This window comes from Arvicanthis niloticus, chromosome X, assembly GCF_011762505.2.
Source record: "Arvicanthis niloticus isolate mArvNil1 chromosome X, mArvNil1.pat.X, whole genome shotgun sequence".
In the NCBI taxonomy this organism is placed as follows: domain Eukaryota; kingdom Metazoa; phylum Chordata; class Mammalia; order Rodentia; family Muridae; genus Arvicanthis; species Arvicanthis niloticus.
In genome coordinates this window covers 82507085-82523709 of record NC_047679.1, presented here as the reverse complement: position 1 = coordinate 82523709, position 16625 = coordinate 82507085, and the positions used below count along the sequence as shown (strand labels likewise).

Sequence of the window (16625 nt, the reverse complement as noted above, 5' to 3'; positions counted from 1 at the left end):
GGGGGCTATCCCAGAAGCTGTTGCCTGTATGTGGGATGTGTTCTTCTAGCTGAGCTGCTTTGTCTGGTCTCAGCAGGAGAGGATGTACCTAGCCTCACAGAGACTTTGATGTGCCAGGGTTGGGGAGATATTCAGAGGGCCCCCACCCACTCAGAGGGGAAGGGGAGGGAGCATGGGGGAAAGATTGTGGGAGGGGTGACTGGGAGGGGGCAGTGAGTGAGATGTAAAGTGAACAAGTAAAAAGTGAAATTTTAAAAATTATTTCTTAGAGAACAACAACTAACAATAACAACAACAAAAAGATTCTGGAACAGGTTAGTAAATAACTCATGACCAAATTCTGGCCTACTGTTTATTGGGGGGGGGGGCTGTAAAAATGGTTGTAAAATACTTTGTAAAAATATGGAATTTTAATTTGGTGTTTATAAAATTTAATTGGAACACAAAATGCTAATTCATTTACACATTGTTTATGGCTGGTTTTATATTACAGTGGTAATGATAAGTACTCGTAAAAATAGAAAGTGTAGTTTATTTGCAAAGACTCATCTGGTCGTGATATAGAATGGTTGTCACCCACCTAAGACTATAATATGAGAGGTAGTTAACAAGTAAAAATACCCATCATGAAAAGTAACAAACCAGGACTGGAGAGATGGCTCAGCACTGACTGCTCTTCCAGAGGTCGGGAGTTCAATTCACAGAAACCACGTGGTGGCTCACAACCATCTGTAATGGGATCTGATGCCCTCTTCTGGTGTGTCTGAAGATAGCTACAGTGTACTCATACATAAAATAAATCTTAAGAAAGAAAGAAAGAAACAAAGAAAGAAAAAAACAAAGAAAGAAAGAAACAAAGAAAGAAAAGTAACAAACCCCAGTATGAACCATATGCTTAATTCCAAAGTGTCGTGGCCATTCGCAGGCACTTGAAATATAAGACAAATCATGAAGACAGCAGTTAATATAAAGAAGTTTCTAAGGTTTTGGATGCATTTTCCTAAGTATCATTTCTGTAGCTAATGTAATGAGCTCCTTTTTCTCCGTTTTTTACCAAAAAAAAAAAAAAGGCAGGCAACAAAATCCTGGCAAGGTACATGCTTTAAGATTAGAGGTGTTTACAGAGAAAAAGAATGTTCAAAAGGAGGTTTTTGGGGGGACAAGACTGAAGCCCTGAGGGCCAGCAGAAAGAGTGGAAACAGGCAACCTCAGGAGGTAGGCAGTGAGGGGACCCTCCAGAATGTACCAGAGACCTGGGAGATGAGAGACTCTCAGGACTCAATGGGAGGGACCTTAGAGGAAATGCCCTGCAGTGAGGAGAGGAAACTTGTAGAGTCTACCTCCAGTAGAAAGACAGGGCATCAAGTGGAAGGATGGGGTTGTCATCCCACAGTCAAAAACTCTGACCCAGAATTGTACCTGTCTGAAAGAAGTGCAGGGATGAAAATGGAGAAGAGACTGAGGGAAAAGAGGTCCACTGACAGGCCCAAATTGGGATCCAGCTCAAGGGGTGGCCCCAAGGCCTAACACTATTACTGAGGCTATGGAGTGCTCACAAAAAGGGACCTGTCATGATTGCCTTTGGAAAGACCCAACAAGCATCTGAAAGAGTTAGGTGCAGATATTTACACCCAATCAATGGACAGAAGCTGCTGGCCACTGTGGTTGAATTAGGGAAAAGCTGGAAGACACCGAGGAGGAGGGCGACCCTGTAGGAGGACCAACAGTCTCAACTAACCCAGACCCCCAGGAGCTCCCAGAGACTGAGCTACCAACCAGGCAACATACAGGAGCTGATATGAGGCCCCTGACACATATACAGCAGAGGTCTGCCTCGTCTGGCCTCAATGAGAGAAGACACACCTAACCTTCTAGAGACTTGAGACCCCAGGGAGTAGGGGAGGTCTGGTAGGGTGGGGGTGGGGACATCCTCTTGGAGACAAGCATGGGTTGGGGGGAGGAGTTATGGGATGAGGAACAGTCAGAGGGCAGCCAGGAGGAAGATAAAGACTGGACTGTAAAAAAAGAATAAAGAATAAAATAAAAGCAGTTTGAACCTGTTCCAGTAACATGTAGATCACTCTTATTGTGATTTTGTCATATAACATTCTAACTGAATCAGTCTTTTATTTCTAATATGCATTTTATAGTACAGCTGAAAGTATTATTTAATTATAAAGTATTATTTAATTATGAGTATAAAAATTATACTATCTTTGTGGTTTTTAGTTTGATATAGCTTGAAAGAATATCATGGATGTTTCAGGTTTTAAGACAGACTTGCACTCTGCACCCCAAGCTAGCCTAGAAATCACTATGAAGCCTAGACAGTAACTCACAATGATCTTCCTATTTCAGCCCTACAAGTTCTAGGATTACAGTCATTAACAACCCATACTGGGCTGAAAGCATATTTTAATGACAAAAAAATAAGCTTTATATATGTATGAGTGAATTGGGCCATTGAGACTTAGCGTATCATAGGCATCCAGTAAATACTTACGAAATATATGAAAAAACTGATAAATACACAAATTTGGTGGTACTCCACAAATAATCAGTATACATTTTAGATGCTTGCATATGTCTAACGATCTAACAGAAGCAAAGTAATGCAGATAATCACTCATTTTATTAAAATTACTTTTCTTAAAATTTCCAAATCACTGAAGAAAATCCTAAAATGAATACAAGGTAGCTGTGTAGCCACAGAAAGTATTGCAGAATGAACTTTCTAATTCAGAGCAGAGAACGAACACAGACAACCTAAAAATACCCTCTGGATACAAGTAAAATAAAGCTTTCATCACTAACTGCCATTTAAACACTAGGCTACAGTTATGTAAATGAAGTAACACCAATGAAAAGGGAGTAACAGAGACTAGCTTTAAAACTGAAACCTAAAACCTGGACAAAATTCATGAAATGTTAGTGTTCAGTCTTGGAGAAGGGAAGTATATGGGCCTTATGACTATCTACAATTTATGACACATAGCAGGATTTATAACACATCAGTAAACTATATGTCAACTATATAACAAAGGCCAGAAGGACATGGATATACATACTTTTAATATTTTATTCTATATTCAAAAGTCAATTCTGATACATTCAAAAGTATACTATAACCCTTAAAACAATCATTTAAATTATAGCTAAGCAAATAGTGAGATTAACTCTTCAAAACTCAGGATGGTTTTTTTTTCTTTTTTAAAAGAAAAAGGTGGGCTTGAGAGATGGCTCAGCAGTTAAGAGCACTGACCTCTCTTCCAGAGGTCCTAAGTTCAATTCCCAGCAACCACATGGTGGCTCACGACCTCCAATACAGGGCTCTGATGCCCTCTTCTGGTGTGTCTGAAGATAGCAATGGTGTGCTCACATTCATAAAATAAATATTTTTAAGAAAGAAAGAAAAAAAGAGAATGAAAAAAAGATGGAACAAATGGAGACCAGATGGTTGGTTTAAACGCAAATTTGCCAGTGATCACATTAACACATGGCTGAAACACCTATATATAATACAATTGTATATTGCCTGTAAGAATCTCATTTGAAGTGTAAAAATAAAAATAGACTCTAAGAATGGAAACTAGATAATTCTATGCCAATTAAAACAAAATTCAAATTACCATATTGATTTTAGGCACAATAAATTACAGAACAAAAGACCTGGGATAAATCAAGTCAGTTACATAATTTTATGTGGTAAATTTTTACATATTACAGTGTTTCAAACTACATGAAGCAAAAAAAAAATTGTAATTCAATGAAAAAAAAGCATTTTAAAGTCAGAAATTAAACATTGTCTCTGAAATATTAAGGGAACAAGCAAACAGAAAACAGACTTCAAGAACAACATGAACCAGTTTAATCTATTTGATAATTATATAGCTTCCAACCACCAATAGTAGAATGTACGCCAGATTAATATGTACATGGCACTTTTATCAATGTAGTTCCTACTCATTAGCAAACAATACATCTTAATAATATTTACCGAATTGAAATGATATTTGAGACTAGGTTCTTAGAGTACCATGAAATTAAATGAGAAATCAAAATAGATTCCTGGAAAATGCCAAAATTTTAAAATAGGAAAAATTAATATATGTCTAAGTAACTCATGGCCCAAAGTAAAAAAACAAAATGGAAATTAGGCCGTTTGAACAGTTCATGGAAGGCATTTACATAGCATGCATGAGGCTCTGGGATCAATCCAAAAACAGCAAATATTTCAAAACAGGCATAACTGTTTTCAAATTTTATTATGTGTGAACACTATATTTACACCATTCTTCATTCCTCTCCTCCTTCCAACTCCTCTTGTATCCCCCCACTGTGACACCCTCTCAAATTCATGGCTTCTCATTTTTTATTTTTACACACATACATACATTTATTAATACAATCCGATGAGTCCCTTAATGTTACTAATATGTAAATAATCTATCTATCATGGGACTGCTTCTGGAGAAGACTGATTCTCCCACTCTTAGTAGCTGTCTTGCTCAGTGTGTTACTGCTTTGCAGAGACATCATGACCAAGGAAACTCTTATAAAAGAAAGCATTGAATTGGGTGATTGCTTACAATTTCACAGTTTTAGTTTATTATCATTACGGCAAGGAACATGGCAGGAGGCATGGCATGCATGATGCTAGAGAAGCAGTTGATAGTTCTACATGCTGCTCCATGGTGACACACTTTCTTCAACAAGGCCACACCTCTAAGTCCTTCTAATCCTTTCAAGTAGTTCAACTCTCTGGTGACTAAGCATTCAAATATGTGGGAGTATTCTTATTCAAACCACCACAGTAATCATTAATTGACTGTTCCACTCATGTAGAAGATTTCTCCCACCCACATTGGTATACCATACCAACTAGTGTCATTTTTCAGGTCTTGTTTAAGAAGCCATAGGGTTGACATTTAGAGGGTGCAGCTTTCTTGTCATATGTATGTATGCATATATATATATATATATATATATATATATATATATATATCACCAGCTCTAGGCAGATATTTTGATCCTCTCTGGCTCTTACAAACTTTCCAATCCTTTCCTCAATGTTTCCTGTAGGGTATGTTGTAGATGTATAAATTGGGGCTAGGTAATTAGGTGGAGATTTCTGTAATGGATTCTGTCTACTTTCCTGATTTACTCTGTTATTTACTCTGATCTAAAGATTCAATGTACGTGGCAGAGAAAGTATCCGTAAAGTAGGATGCCTAGGCCCTTGGACACATGTGAGGAGTGGTATAGTTTGGTTTTATGGCAGATTTACTTTTAACTCCTTGAGACCTCTCCACATTTATTTCCATAGTAGCTGCATCTTTTTGAAATCCCACCAACAATGAATGAATGTTTGCTTTACCTTGAATCTCCTGAGGCATTTGTAGTTGGTTAGTTTGTCGGGTTTTTTTTTTGTTGTTGTTGTTTTTTTTTTTTTTTTTTTTTTTTTTTTTTTTTTTTTTTTTTTTGCCATTTTGACTGTTGTAAGAAGAAATCTTAAAGTTGTTTTGATTTCCATTTCCCTAACTGCTGAGGATGATGGGCACTTTTAGATGTACTTCTTAGCCATCTTTATTTCTTCTTTTGAGAACTCCCCATTCAGATTCATACATTTGTGTGTATGTGACTTTTTTTTAAAAAATTCTTATGTATTCTGTATATTAAATCTCTATGGCTGGCAAAGATTCTCTCCCACTCTGGGTGCCTCCTTATCATTTGATTTATTATTTCATTTCCTGTACAGAAGCTTTTTTATGAAGTCCTGTGGATCATATCTTGGCTGCTTTAACTGACATGAGAAGAACTTCTCACTGTGAGTGGGGCCATTTCCTGGCAAGAATCCTGTACTGTATAGATGAAAAGAAGCAGCAATAGCATTCATTTCACTCTGCTTCCTTATGGTGGCTGTGATGTGACCATCTATTTCAAGTTTTTGCTGCCTGCTTTGATTTCCCTGACACAAATGTATATTTTCCCTGCAAAGAACAATAAAAATAACTCATTTTAGAAATAATATGTATTTTTATATATTCTCTTGACCAGCAGCTTTCATCTTTTATATATTATATACACCCTTGAATTTTAATTTTTTAATTAATCTTTATTTGGAGAGAGAGAGAAAGAGAGAGAGAGAGAGAGAGAGAGAGAGAGAGAGAGAGAGAGAGAGAAGAGCAGGATGTATTTTGGATGTGCTTATGCCATGGCAGAGGTCAGAAGACAACTTTCAGGAGTCAGCTCTCCTCTTCCACTTTGTTGAGGTAGGTCCTCTCTTCTTGTTTCTACCATGCAATGTACTCAAGACTAGTTGTTCCATAACCTTCTGGGTCGTTCTCCTGTCTCTGACTCACCATCAGAGTTTTGGAGTTATACAACATCTAGGTTTTTTCCTTTGTTTTTTACACAGGTTCTGGAATTGAATTGATGTCACACTGGGTCAAGTTTGTGCAACAGGCATTTTTACCCACTGAGTCATCTCCTCAGCCTAGGCCTTTGAAAGTCTAATAAAAACAGTGATGTCTACTTTCAGCAAATGTATACATCAAATAAAATGTATATAGCTTATGCCCATGAATATAATTTTGAACATAATTTCAAGGGGTTCACAGTTTAAAAATGGCTGAACTCAGCATTGGGGATGGACTAGAGACCGAGGGAATGGCCAAACAATAACTAGCCAAACTTGAGACTCATCCCATGGGCAAGTACCAATCGCTAACACTATTGATGATACTCTGTTATGCTTTCAAACAGGAGTCTAGAATGGTTGTCCTCTGAGAAGCTCCACCCAGCAGCTGACTGAGATACAGACACCCTCAGTCAAACAGTGGATGGAGCTTGGGGACTCTTATGGAAAAACAGGAGGAAGGATTGCAGGTCTCGAAGGGAATAGGAACTCCACAGGAAGACCAATAGTCAATTAACCTGGAATCTTGAGGCTCTCAGAGTCTGAACCACCAACCAAAGAACATACATGAGCTGGACTTAGGCCTCCCAGCACATATGTAGCAGATGTGCAGCTTGGTCTTCATGTGGGTCCTGAACAACTAGAGCGGGGGCTATCCCAAAAGCTGTTGCCTGTCTGTGGACTGCTTTGTCTGGCCTCAATGGGAGAGGATGTGCCTAGCCTCACAGAGACTTTGATATGCCAGGGTTGGGGGGATACACAGAGGCCCCTCACCCACTCAGAGGGGAAGGGGAGGGAACATGGGGGAAGTGTTGTAGGAGGGGGTGACTGGGAGAGGGCAGTGACAGAGATGTAAAGTGAACAAGTAAAAAAAATTAATTTTATTTAAAAAGAAAAGAACAGAAAATGCTCAAACTCAAGGACTGAGTGTCTGTTTCTCCTCTCCTCAGGTGCATTCATGCATGATGTCTTTTCTTTTCTCAAGCTCATTATTTCCTGCTTCCTCATTATGTCAACCTGCTTATGTATCAGCATTGATTTTAAATTCCTATGGCATAGATCTCCCTACACATTATATATAGTTCAATAAGTCAAGTCCTATGCATATATCCCTTGGATAATATCTTGGATGGTCAGGTCAGAACACATGGTCTAGATCAACCAATATAATCAGCATGCAGACACCAAGTCAGAAAGTACTAAAAAAATGAGTATGGATTATAGTCAGAAACCCTGAAGGATGGCTAGGCCTTTCTTGGGTGCTTTGGAGTGAAGGTGGCAGACTTGAGAGACCTTGCAAGCCATACTGTCCAGGTAATGTAGAAGGGAGAAGGCAGTGTCTAGAGAAGCCTCTGCCAAGTTTTGTGAAAAACCTCAGGAAGCAAACAGGTCTAAGCACTGTCCCTGCAACAATTACTTCTCCAGGCTTCCTGAAACCCCAAGTTGCTGGAGGATAGAGGGGATTTGTTCTTCCTTTCCTCTATGCTGAAGCTGATTTCTCCTGGTGGGACTCTGGAGGAGAGAGGAAAATGCAGTAAAAGCATTTATTAAATTTACCTGTGTCACCTACTATGGTAGGTTTTTGAAGAGACCAACACAGTCAGGTACCCAAATACAGAGAAAGAGGAGAGGCTCTGAAACATGGCAGGGAGGGGGTACTAAGAGTTTCCTCTTCTTTTCCCAAGGCATGGGTGATACAAACTCTCTGCATCACCTGGGCTGCTTAGTTTTTTTCCCTTCCCCAGGATGAGTGAGATAGCCACAGTCCAATTTTTCAAAACGGATATCTTGTTAATCATTAGTTTCTATTTATCATTCGACAATTGTTGGAGAACATTAGACTAATATGAATTTTTAAAAACAATGCATGACAGCACCAGCTGTCATGGTGCTGAATTAGTATTTTGTAAGTAGCCAATTCAATTACAAGCTGTTCAGGTCTTCAGAGTAGAAAAATTGGAGACGGACTTTCCCCTCTATTTTAAACACTTTATTCTAAATGAAATAGTTTTGTGCTCATAAGAATAACACATGTTCAGCAGAGTAAATGAAGTTTTTATAAAAAACATTAAGAAGAAAAGAAAATCTCCATTTTAGCAGCTTGCTTCGCTTCCATATGATCTGCCCGTGTCCTTTATGTGCAGGTGTAGATTAGACCATGTGCAGAATGAGTATCGGTGGCTAAGAGATGAAGTAGATTGAAGAAGTACACGATTTGCTATTTTTTTAAAGATAAAGTGGCCCCCAAATCCTCTGAGATCTTAACAGGAAACGGTACTAGGAAAAGATGCAGCCTCTCCCTAATGAGCACACAGGACTAAACACACATCACAGGACGAACCATATTTGACCTCTGGAATTTGCAAGTAACAAAATGAATGACAAGGCCTCATGCTGTGGGGGAAGGGACAGAAAGTGGTGGGGGTAAAGTAGGCTGGCTCCTGACGCACTTTCGGGTGTTTGGGAGGGGAACTAGGGACCTGAGCCCACTGGTGACGTTCCTGTCATGTGATCAAGAGCAGACGTATGCAGAAGTCTCTTCCAGGTACCAGCTACCAGCTCCTTATCTCTGTGAAGGAAGGCAGACTTGAAACCGAACGACAGAGGGGGGGCAACTGCCCTATAGCCCGGCAGGTTGGTACAAGCCAGGGATTCCTGGGGGAGGGGTGGTAATGGACAGAGGCTGCCGAGCAGAGGACTCTGTCTGCTTTTCAGATACCGCCCCCTTTCCACCCCCATTCATTTTGGCGCAGAAGATTGTGTGAGTGTTGGGGGTAGCAGCTCTGATATTCTCGGAGAACTGTGGGCTAATGGCAGAAGGAAATGTGAGAAGGAGTCATTTCCCAGGGATAGCTACAAATCCTTCACGGCCTGCAGATCGCTGGGTAGGAATGACAGCAGGCTAAGATCAGAGCTGATTTCAAACCAGATACTCTCGACTCCTTTCCAGATGCTCACCGACTTGGTGCAGGAAATGGATGGGGATGGGGACAAGGGTCACGGGAGGGAGATGGGGGGGGGGCGGGGAGAATACCAATTGAGAAATCATGGGAACAGTGATTGAACTACATATGCCTTATAGAGGAGGAGGAGGATATGGGGGAGGGGACAGCCGAGGGAGTGGGGGTGGTGATGGCCTAATCCGTTTTAGGTAGCAGGAGAGGGGCTGGGGCCCTAACGCCAGTCTGAGGAAGGTGGACTGCCCCAGGCCAAGGCTCGAGTTCTTCTTTTCCCTTCTCCATCCCCCAACCATTTTGGATCCCAAAATGGTAGGCTGTGGTGACCAAGGGTGGGGGTTGCTGCAGAGGAGAGACACAGGTTTAAGTGGGAGGCTCAGCTCCTAATTAGGAAGTGACTCCTCAACTCAGAGGGATTCAAATGGAGGTATTAAGAACCCAAAATGTTAGAGTTCAGAAATAATTTGTCCCTGTCACTGTAGAAAGCTGGGTGGGTTTTTTCCTGTGTATGTGGGGAGGAGGGGGTGAATGGGGTGCTGTAGTTATAGCTGCTCTACCTTCTCCATTTTCAGAAAAGTATCCCACTGATATCAAGGGACCCTGGAGTGGGGGTCTTGATACAGAGATCCGAGGGTGGCAAGACCTGCCTTCTGACTTTCAAAGTCCTAAACTGTACTAATTTCCACGAAGTGGGAGTAGATTTGGGCAGGGAAATTAGACCCAGGGAAACAGTTTAGGAGTAATTTTTCTTTTCCGTAACCTCAGGACTAGAAAAAGGTAAACTGTTGAGGGAGACTTGTGGAAGAAAATCAGAGAACACGGGGAAAGGAAGATGGGTTGAAAGGGAGGGACTGGGAAAGTTTTGACAAAGATTCTGGGTCCTGCTTGCCAGTCATTTTGTCTTCCAATCCTCCACCATCTCCCTGCAGGTCTTCAAGTCTGTGACTGTGGGCAGCAACCCAGACAAGGAAAGGAAAGACCTGCAGCATCAGTGCAGGTTAGTGAAAGAAGGGATGTGCTCCACCCTGGAAGCAGAGCAAAAGCTGGGGAGGCCACTGCTCACCTCCTCCCTCCAATCCTCCTCATTACAATTTTAAGACACATTACAAGGTCCTAAGGGAGTATGATCCTTTGCAACTGGTGATGCCAAAGAAGACACTATGAAAGGGAGGAGAGAGGATGGCATTTGCCATACTCTGTGAAGCTATCAGAGCACCCCTGAAATCTGCATATGCTTTTTTTATAAGTGAAAGGATGAGGAAAAAATATAAATGCTCCTGTAGTTCTTTGTAAGTTGAAACTACACACCAGAGTCAGAGCAAAGTTGAGACACCATTATTGTGTTTCTTAGCACATCCCTTTAGAGGTAGGGAGAAACACCCTTGACGTTTCCAGCAAGGTTGGTTCATGTAAGAAGTGTGTGGGGAAAGTAATCTAAGGGTAAGAGTGCACCCGGAAGGTGGAAGGTGGGTTAAGGTGGTTTGGGAAAAACATGAGAAAAGGAAAGCAACTATTGAAACCCTTGGCATTCTTTTCTTTGTCTTCTAGGACAGGCAACAAAGACAAATTGCAACATGGAAAAGTTCTACAAAGAAAATGAAGGAAAGCCAGAAAACAAGGGAAGGGCAGAAGAAGAAAGAAGTACAGACGAGGGAGGAAAAGCAGATGAAGACAAGTCAGATGCAGAGGGGAAACCAGCACACCGGGGCAAGCTAGAGGAGGAGGGAGGGCTAGGTGAGCAGGCGCAACAGAAAGGTGAGGGGAAGCCTGAGAAGCAGGGAAAGTCTGACGGGGAGGGCAAGCGCCAAGCGGAAGGCAAGCCCGATTCCCAGGCAAAGTCAGCCAGCGAGGCGCGGGCTGCAGAAAAGCGCCCTGCTGAGGATTATGTGCCCCGGAAAGCAAAACGAAAAACAGATCGGGGGACAGATGATTCTCCCAAGAATTCCCAGGAGGACTTACAGGACAGGCATGTAAGCAGTGAGGAGATGATGAGAGAGTGTGCAGATATGACACGGGCTCAGGAAGAGCTGAGGAAGAGACAGAAAATGGGTGGTTTTCACTGGGTGCCAAGAGATGCACAGGATGCTTTAGTCCCCAGGGGCCAACGGGGAGTCAGGGGGGTGAGGGGCGGTGGAGGCAGGGGCCAAAAGGACTTGGAAGATGCTCCATTCGTTTAATGCCTTTGGCCTTTCGTTCTGGTTTCTTTGATGGGAAATATTGCCAGCCCTGCTTTCCCTGGCAGGCTTTTGCCAGGCTCTGTGCTTTAACCTTGTGCTGAGATTTTCCTTTAGGTGTCACTCTTGTTACCAGCAGACAGCACTATGTCTTTTAGTAAAGGACTTTCACCCATGTGCATGGAAGAGATGTTCATGGTATACTGTAAAATAATAAAGATAAAAGTTTGCAGAACCACAGATATAGTATCAGTCAATTTTTGAAAACAAAATCACGTAGAATATGTACACAAGGAAAACCATGCAACTACATAGGCCTACAAGAAATAATGGTTTTCTCTGTGTGGTGGCATTTGAGATTTTCATTTTCTCATATAATCCCCCCTCCTGTCCCACTAAGAACAGAGCCTACTCTTTTCTAAATATTTATTTATTCATTATGTATACAGCGTTCTGCCTGCGTGTATGCCTGCAGACCAGAAGACAGCACCAGATCTTATTACAGATGGTTGTGAGCCACCATGTGGTTGCTGGGAATTGAACTCAGGACCAGCCAGTGCTCTTAACCTCTGAGCCATCTCTCCAGCCCAAGGCTAGTTTTGTTATAAATGAAACAATAAAAGGTAAAATAAAAGGCTGGGTGCAGTGACACATGCCTTTAGTCATAGGGCTCCAGAGACAGAGGCAGGCAGATCTCTGACTTTGAGGCTATCCTAGGTTTCACTGCCGATCATATAAGGCCAGCCAGGACAACAGAGAGTGGCCCAGTGTCTCATATTAAGCCATCAAAATAACTAATATTAAGCTTGTAAGGCAAAAGAGACCCTTAACATTCTTGTCAGAATACAGAATCACAGGTAAAACTGCATGGCCTCCGGACCTGAAATTTGGAGGAGTTTTTGCAGTCCCCATCAATGCTCCTGCTCCGTCGTCGTCATATGTCAAATGGGGATAGAGAAAGCTTACATCACAGAACCATGGCATACAGTGACTTGGAAAATGAGTGCTGCTGATGTGCATTCACAACACCAAATCAGACACTTGGGGGGAAACTGAAGGAAGTCTCATCTATGCCCAGAAAAAGATGTGGGAAGCTGAGAGGTGGGTAATGCCTTCCCTTGAGCAAATGCCACATCTGCTAGGCATATGCTTTCTCCCTCATGGACCCTGCATCCACTCAAGACACCCACTACTATTAGTAAGTGAAGTCCTTGAGGTAATAATGCCTCTTTTATTTTCCTGAAGTTCCTGTTAACTAGAATATCCCTTGTGTTCCATTCTGATGTGCTTTTTCTCACTATAATAGCTCTCGATCATAAAAAAAAAAAAAAAAAAAAAAAAAAAAGATGTGGAAAATGCTTTCTAAACGTTTAACTGAAAATTACATCCACTAGATTTGCCCTGTATTAGTCACTCATTTATTTGCTTTGTGGCAGGGTCTCATGTAAGCCTAGGCTGGCCTTGAACTTTGCTATGTAGACAAGAAATGGCCTTTTGCTTTTTGTTTTAAAATCCTGTTTCTATATATTTATGCTGGAATTATAGGTATGCACCATTAAACCAGGTTTGTGAAGAGCCAATGATCCAACTCAGGGCTTCGTGCACTCTACTCCAACATGCTACTAATGGAGATACATCCTCATCCTGCAGGCTTTCCCTTTATAAGGCCAAGAGCTTATCTTACTCAATTTTGACTTCCCACAACACTTAATCAAAACTTACAAAACAAACACATTAACCATCAAGTCAGAAGGCCTCAGTCTTCACACCATTTCTGCTCCTGGTTGTATGCACACTCTTAAATATGTAATCTCATTACTTTGTTACTGTCATTATTGTTGAAGCAAGGTCCCTTGAGGCATGGCTGGACTATACCTCACTATATAGCTGAAGCTGGCCTTAGATTCATAATCTTCCTGCCTCTGTCTCCCAAATGCTGGCATTCCAGGCATTAACTACCATGCTTCTCTCACGTAAGTTCATTCTTTTTTATATATTTATTTTATTTATATGAGTATACTATAGCTGTCTTCAGACACACCAAAAGAGGGCATCATATCCCATTACAGATGGTTGTGAACCACCATGTGGTTGCTGGGAATTGAACTCAGGACCTCTGGAAGACCAGTCAGTGCTCTTAACTGCTGAGCCATCTCTCCAGCCCCAGTTCATTCTTATGCAACTGAAATTTGCCATTTCTAAGAAAACATGGTGGTGTGTGTGTGGGGGGAATTTTTGTATAATTCTTTCTAAAATGGGATATGGTAGTAGCTTTCAAAGTTTGAGAGCTACTGGTGAAATGTCTGCATAGAAGTCCCATCTATTTTGCAGAAGATATAGAATCCTGACTTTCATAACACACCCAAATTATCAGGATCACTTCTGATCTGACATTTCTTCTACTGTTAGTTCATTTTAAAGAATTTTATTAAATCCATTTATTTTTAGATGGTCTGTGTGTGCTCATCCACATGCATGCCTGCTTACATGTGTGTGTGTGTGTGTGTGTGTGTGTGTGTGTGTGTGTGTGTGATGTTCTTGTGGAAGTGAAAGGACAATTTCACATCAGTAGTTGTTTCTCTCCTTCCACCATGTGGCCAGTGGGGATTGAACAGGCTCCTTTATTTGCTGACTCATCTCTCCAGCTCTCATTTTCATGTTTCATAAAATAGATACATACACTAAAACAAAACCACCAATAGTGCAAAAGAGATTAATATTAATAAACACAGCAGCCTGTACTGCCAGTTCATATACCCACTGCTTAAATATGTTTGGCTTCTGATATCTACCATATTTTTTTAGTGTGCACATGTTAATACTTTAACAGATTTGGTAAAACATAATTCACAGATCCCCAAATCTATCCACTTAAGTGCACAATTAAGTACTTTTTACTATGTTAGCAGAGTTCTGAAACCATCACATTATCTAGTTCTAAATTAGATATTTTCATCACCCTCAAAAGAAACCTGAGATGCATTGACATTGTGCCTATTCCATGTCCCTAGCATCTGGTAAGCAGTGATCCTTTTTCTGTCTCTACGGATTTGTCTGGTCACATAAATAGAATCACACACTACATGGCTTGTTGTATCTGGCTTCTTCAGCTTGTCATAATATTACAGAATTCATCATCACTAAATATCTGTGGCTAAGGTTTTGTTTCAAAATGTTTTTTTTCTTTTTGTTTTCTTGGATACATTCTTAGGAGACAAGTTTTTAAAGTCTATAATAACTTGGCATGCATTTTGAAAACCTGCCAAATTGTTTTCTAAAACAACTGTGACACTAGACAATCCTAGCAGCAGTTCACTAGGGTTCCAATTTCTCAGTATCTTTTTTGACACAATTTTATTATAGCAATCTTAGTTGATTAAAAAGTAGCAGCTCATAAAGATTTTAATCTAAACTTTGCTAATGGCTAACAGCCTTCAGCATTGTGTGGTATTTTTAGTGATTATTTATATATCTTCTGAGGAGAAATGTGTATCCACCGGCTTTTGACTTCCAAGTACTGAGGTTAAAGGCATGCACTACTACAGATGGCTAATTTTGCAGATTTTAAATGAGGTTGATAGTAGTTTTTATTGTTGAGTTGAAATAACTCCTTGCCTAGTGGGGAGACAAGTTCCTTATCAGATAGATAATTTGCAAGTATTATTTCTTGACTTGCTAAGTATAACCATTCTCTGTGGACCTTCTGAAATGATAATGGAGCACTTTCTGCCTTACCAACTGCGTTAGTCAGCTTTCCTGTGCCATAATAAATGTCTGAGAAAAAGCAACTTTAAAAGAGCAAAAGTTATGGTTGGGGAGATTGAAAACACTGGCTATTCTTCCAAAGGACCCGGGATGGATTCCCTACTGCCATATGCTGGAAGCCATCTGTAACTCTAATTTCAGGGGGATCTGACACCCTCTTCTTGTCCCTGAGGGAACTGCATACACACAATACACTTGAGTACAAGCAGGCAAGACACCCTTGCACATAAAATATTAAGAGAGAAAGGGGTATGTGGGGGACACAAAGGATCTAGATAACTCCTATGTTAAAGTGCTAGATGTACAAGTATCAAGACCTGAGTTCAGATTTCCAGTAACATAAATGCCAGATGTGGCAGTGCACATCTGCAACTCTAGAACTGGACAGGGGTGGGTGGTGGTAGGAGTGAGATAGGTAGATCCCTGGAGTTTTCTGGACATTCATTCTAGTTAATACGTGAACTTCAGTCTTAGAGACCCTGTTGTAAAAAAAATAAAGAGGAGGAACTGAAGAAATGGCTTAGTGATTGGAAGCGATTGCTGCTCTTGCAGAGCTGTGGTTCCCAGAGCCCATGCTGGATGGTTCACAACCACCTGTAATTCCAACTCTAGGGGATCTGTCACCCTCTCCTGGCCTCTGTAGGTATTGCATAGATGTGGTGTAGGTAAAGACAATACACCAAGTTGTAGTGCCACATGCCTTTAATCCTGGTACTTGGGACACAGAGGCAGCCAGATCTGTATGAGTTTGAGGCCAGCCTCATCTACAGAGTTCCAATACAGCTAGGGCTACACAGAGAAACCCTGTCTCGAAAAATAAATAAATAAATGGATTGATGAATGAATGAATGAATGAATGAATGAAATAAAAGGAGGCTAGAGAGACTCCTAAATGGTTAAGAGCCCTTGGTACTCTTCTACTGGATCCAGATTCAATTTCCAGCATAGCAGCTCACAATTGTCTGTAACTCCAGTTCCAGGTGACCTGACATCCTCTTCTGTCCTCTATGGACACCAAGCACACATGTAATGCATAGACATGCATGCAGACAAAACACTCAGATACAAATAAAACATAATAATAAATACAAAAAATAAAATAGTAAAAATAAATAAATGAATAAAATAAGGTAGATACCCGATGTCATCCTCTGCTCTCTCTCTCTCTCTCTCTCTCTCTCTCTCTCTCTCTCTCTCTCTCACACACACACACACACACACACACACACACACACACACACACACACCCCACACAGCTCTACCACAGACATTCTTACCACCTTTGACAAGTACAACAGTGAGTTAATGATC

The 16625-nt window shown here is 41.0% G+C and overlaps 1 protein-coding gene across 4 annotated transcripts; it reads left to right on the top strand.

The window, feature by feature from the left end:
* The first annotated feature begins 8878 nt into the window (after positions 1-8878).
* Positions 8879-11787, top strand: Tceal5 (transcription elongation factor A like 5). Of its 4 annotated transcripts, XM_076918266.1 has the most exons (4): positions 8879-9052; positions 9570-9687; positions 10305-10372; positions 10924-11787. In XM_076918266.1, exon 4 carries the CDS (start codon positions 10950-10952, stop codon positions 11550-11552), a length of 603 nt encoding a protein of 200 aa, XP_076774381.1. In that variant the 5' UTR covers positions 8879-9052; positions 9570-9687; positions 10305-10372; positions 10924-10949; the 3' UTR covers positions 11553-11787. The 4 variants fall into 4 exon arrangements, with proteins under 4 accessions (XP_076774381.1, XP_034340566.1, XP_034340568.1 ...); XM_034484675.2 differs by lacking the exon at positions 9570-9687; XM_034484677.2 differs by lacking the exons at positions 8879-9052; positions 9570-9687 and adding an exon at positions 9089-9179.
* Positions 11788-16625: the final 4838 nt, after the last annotated feature.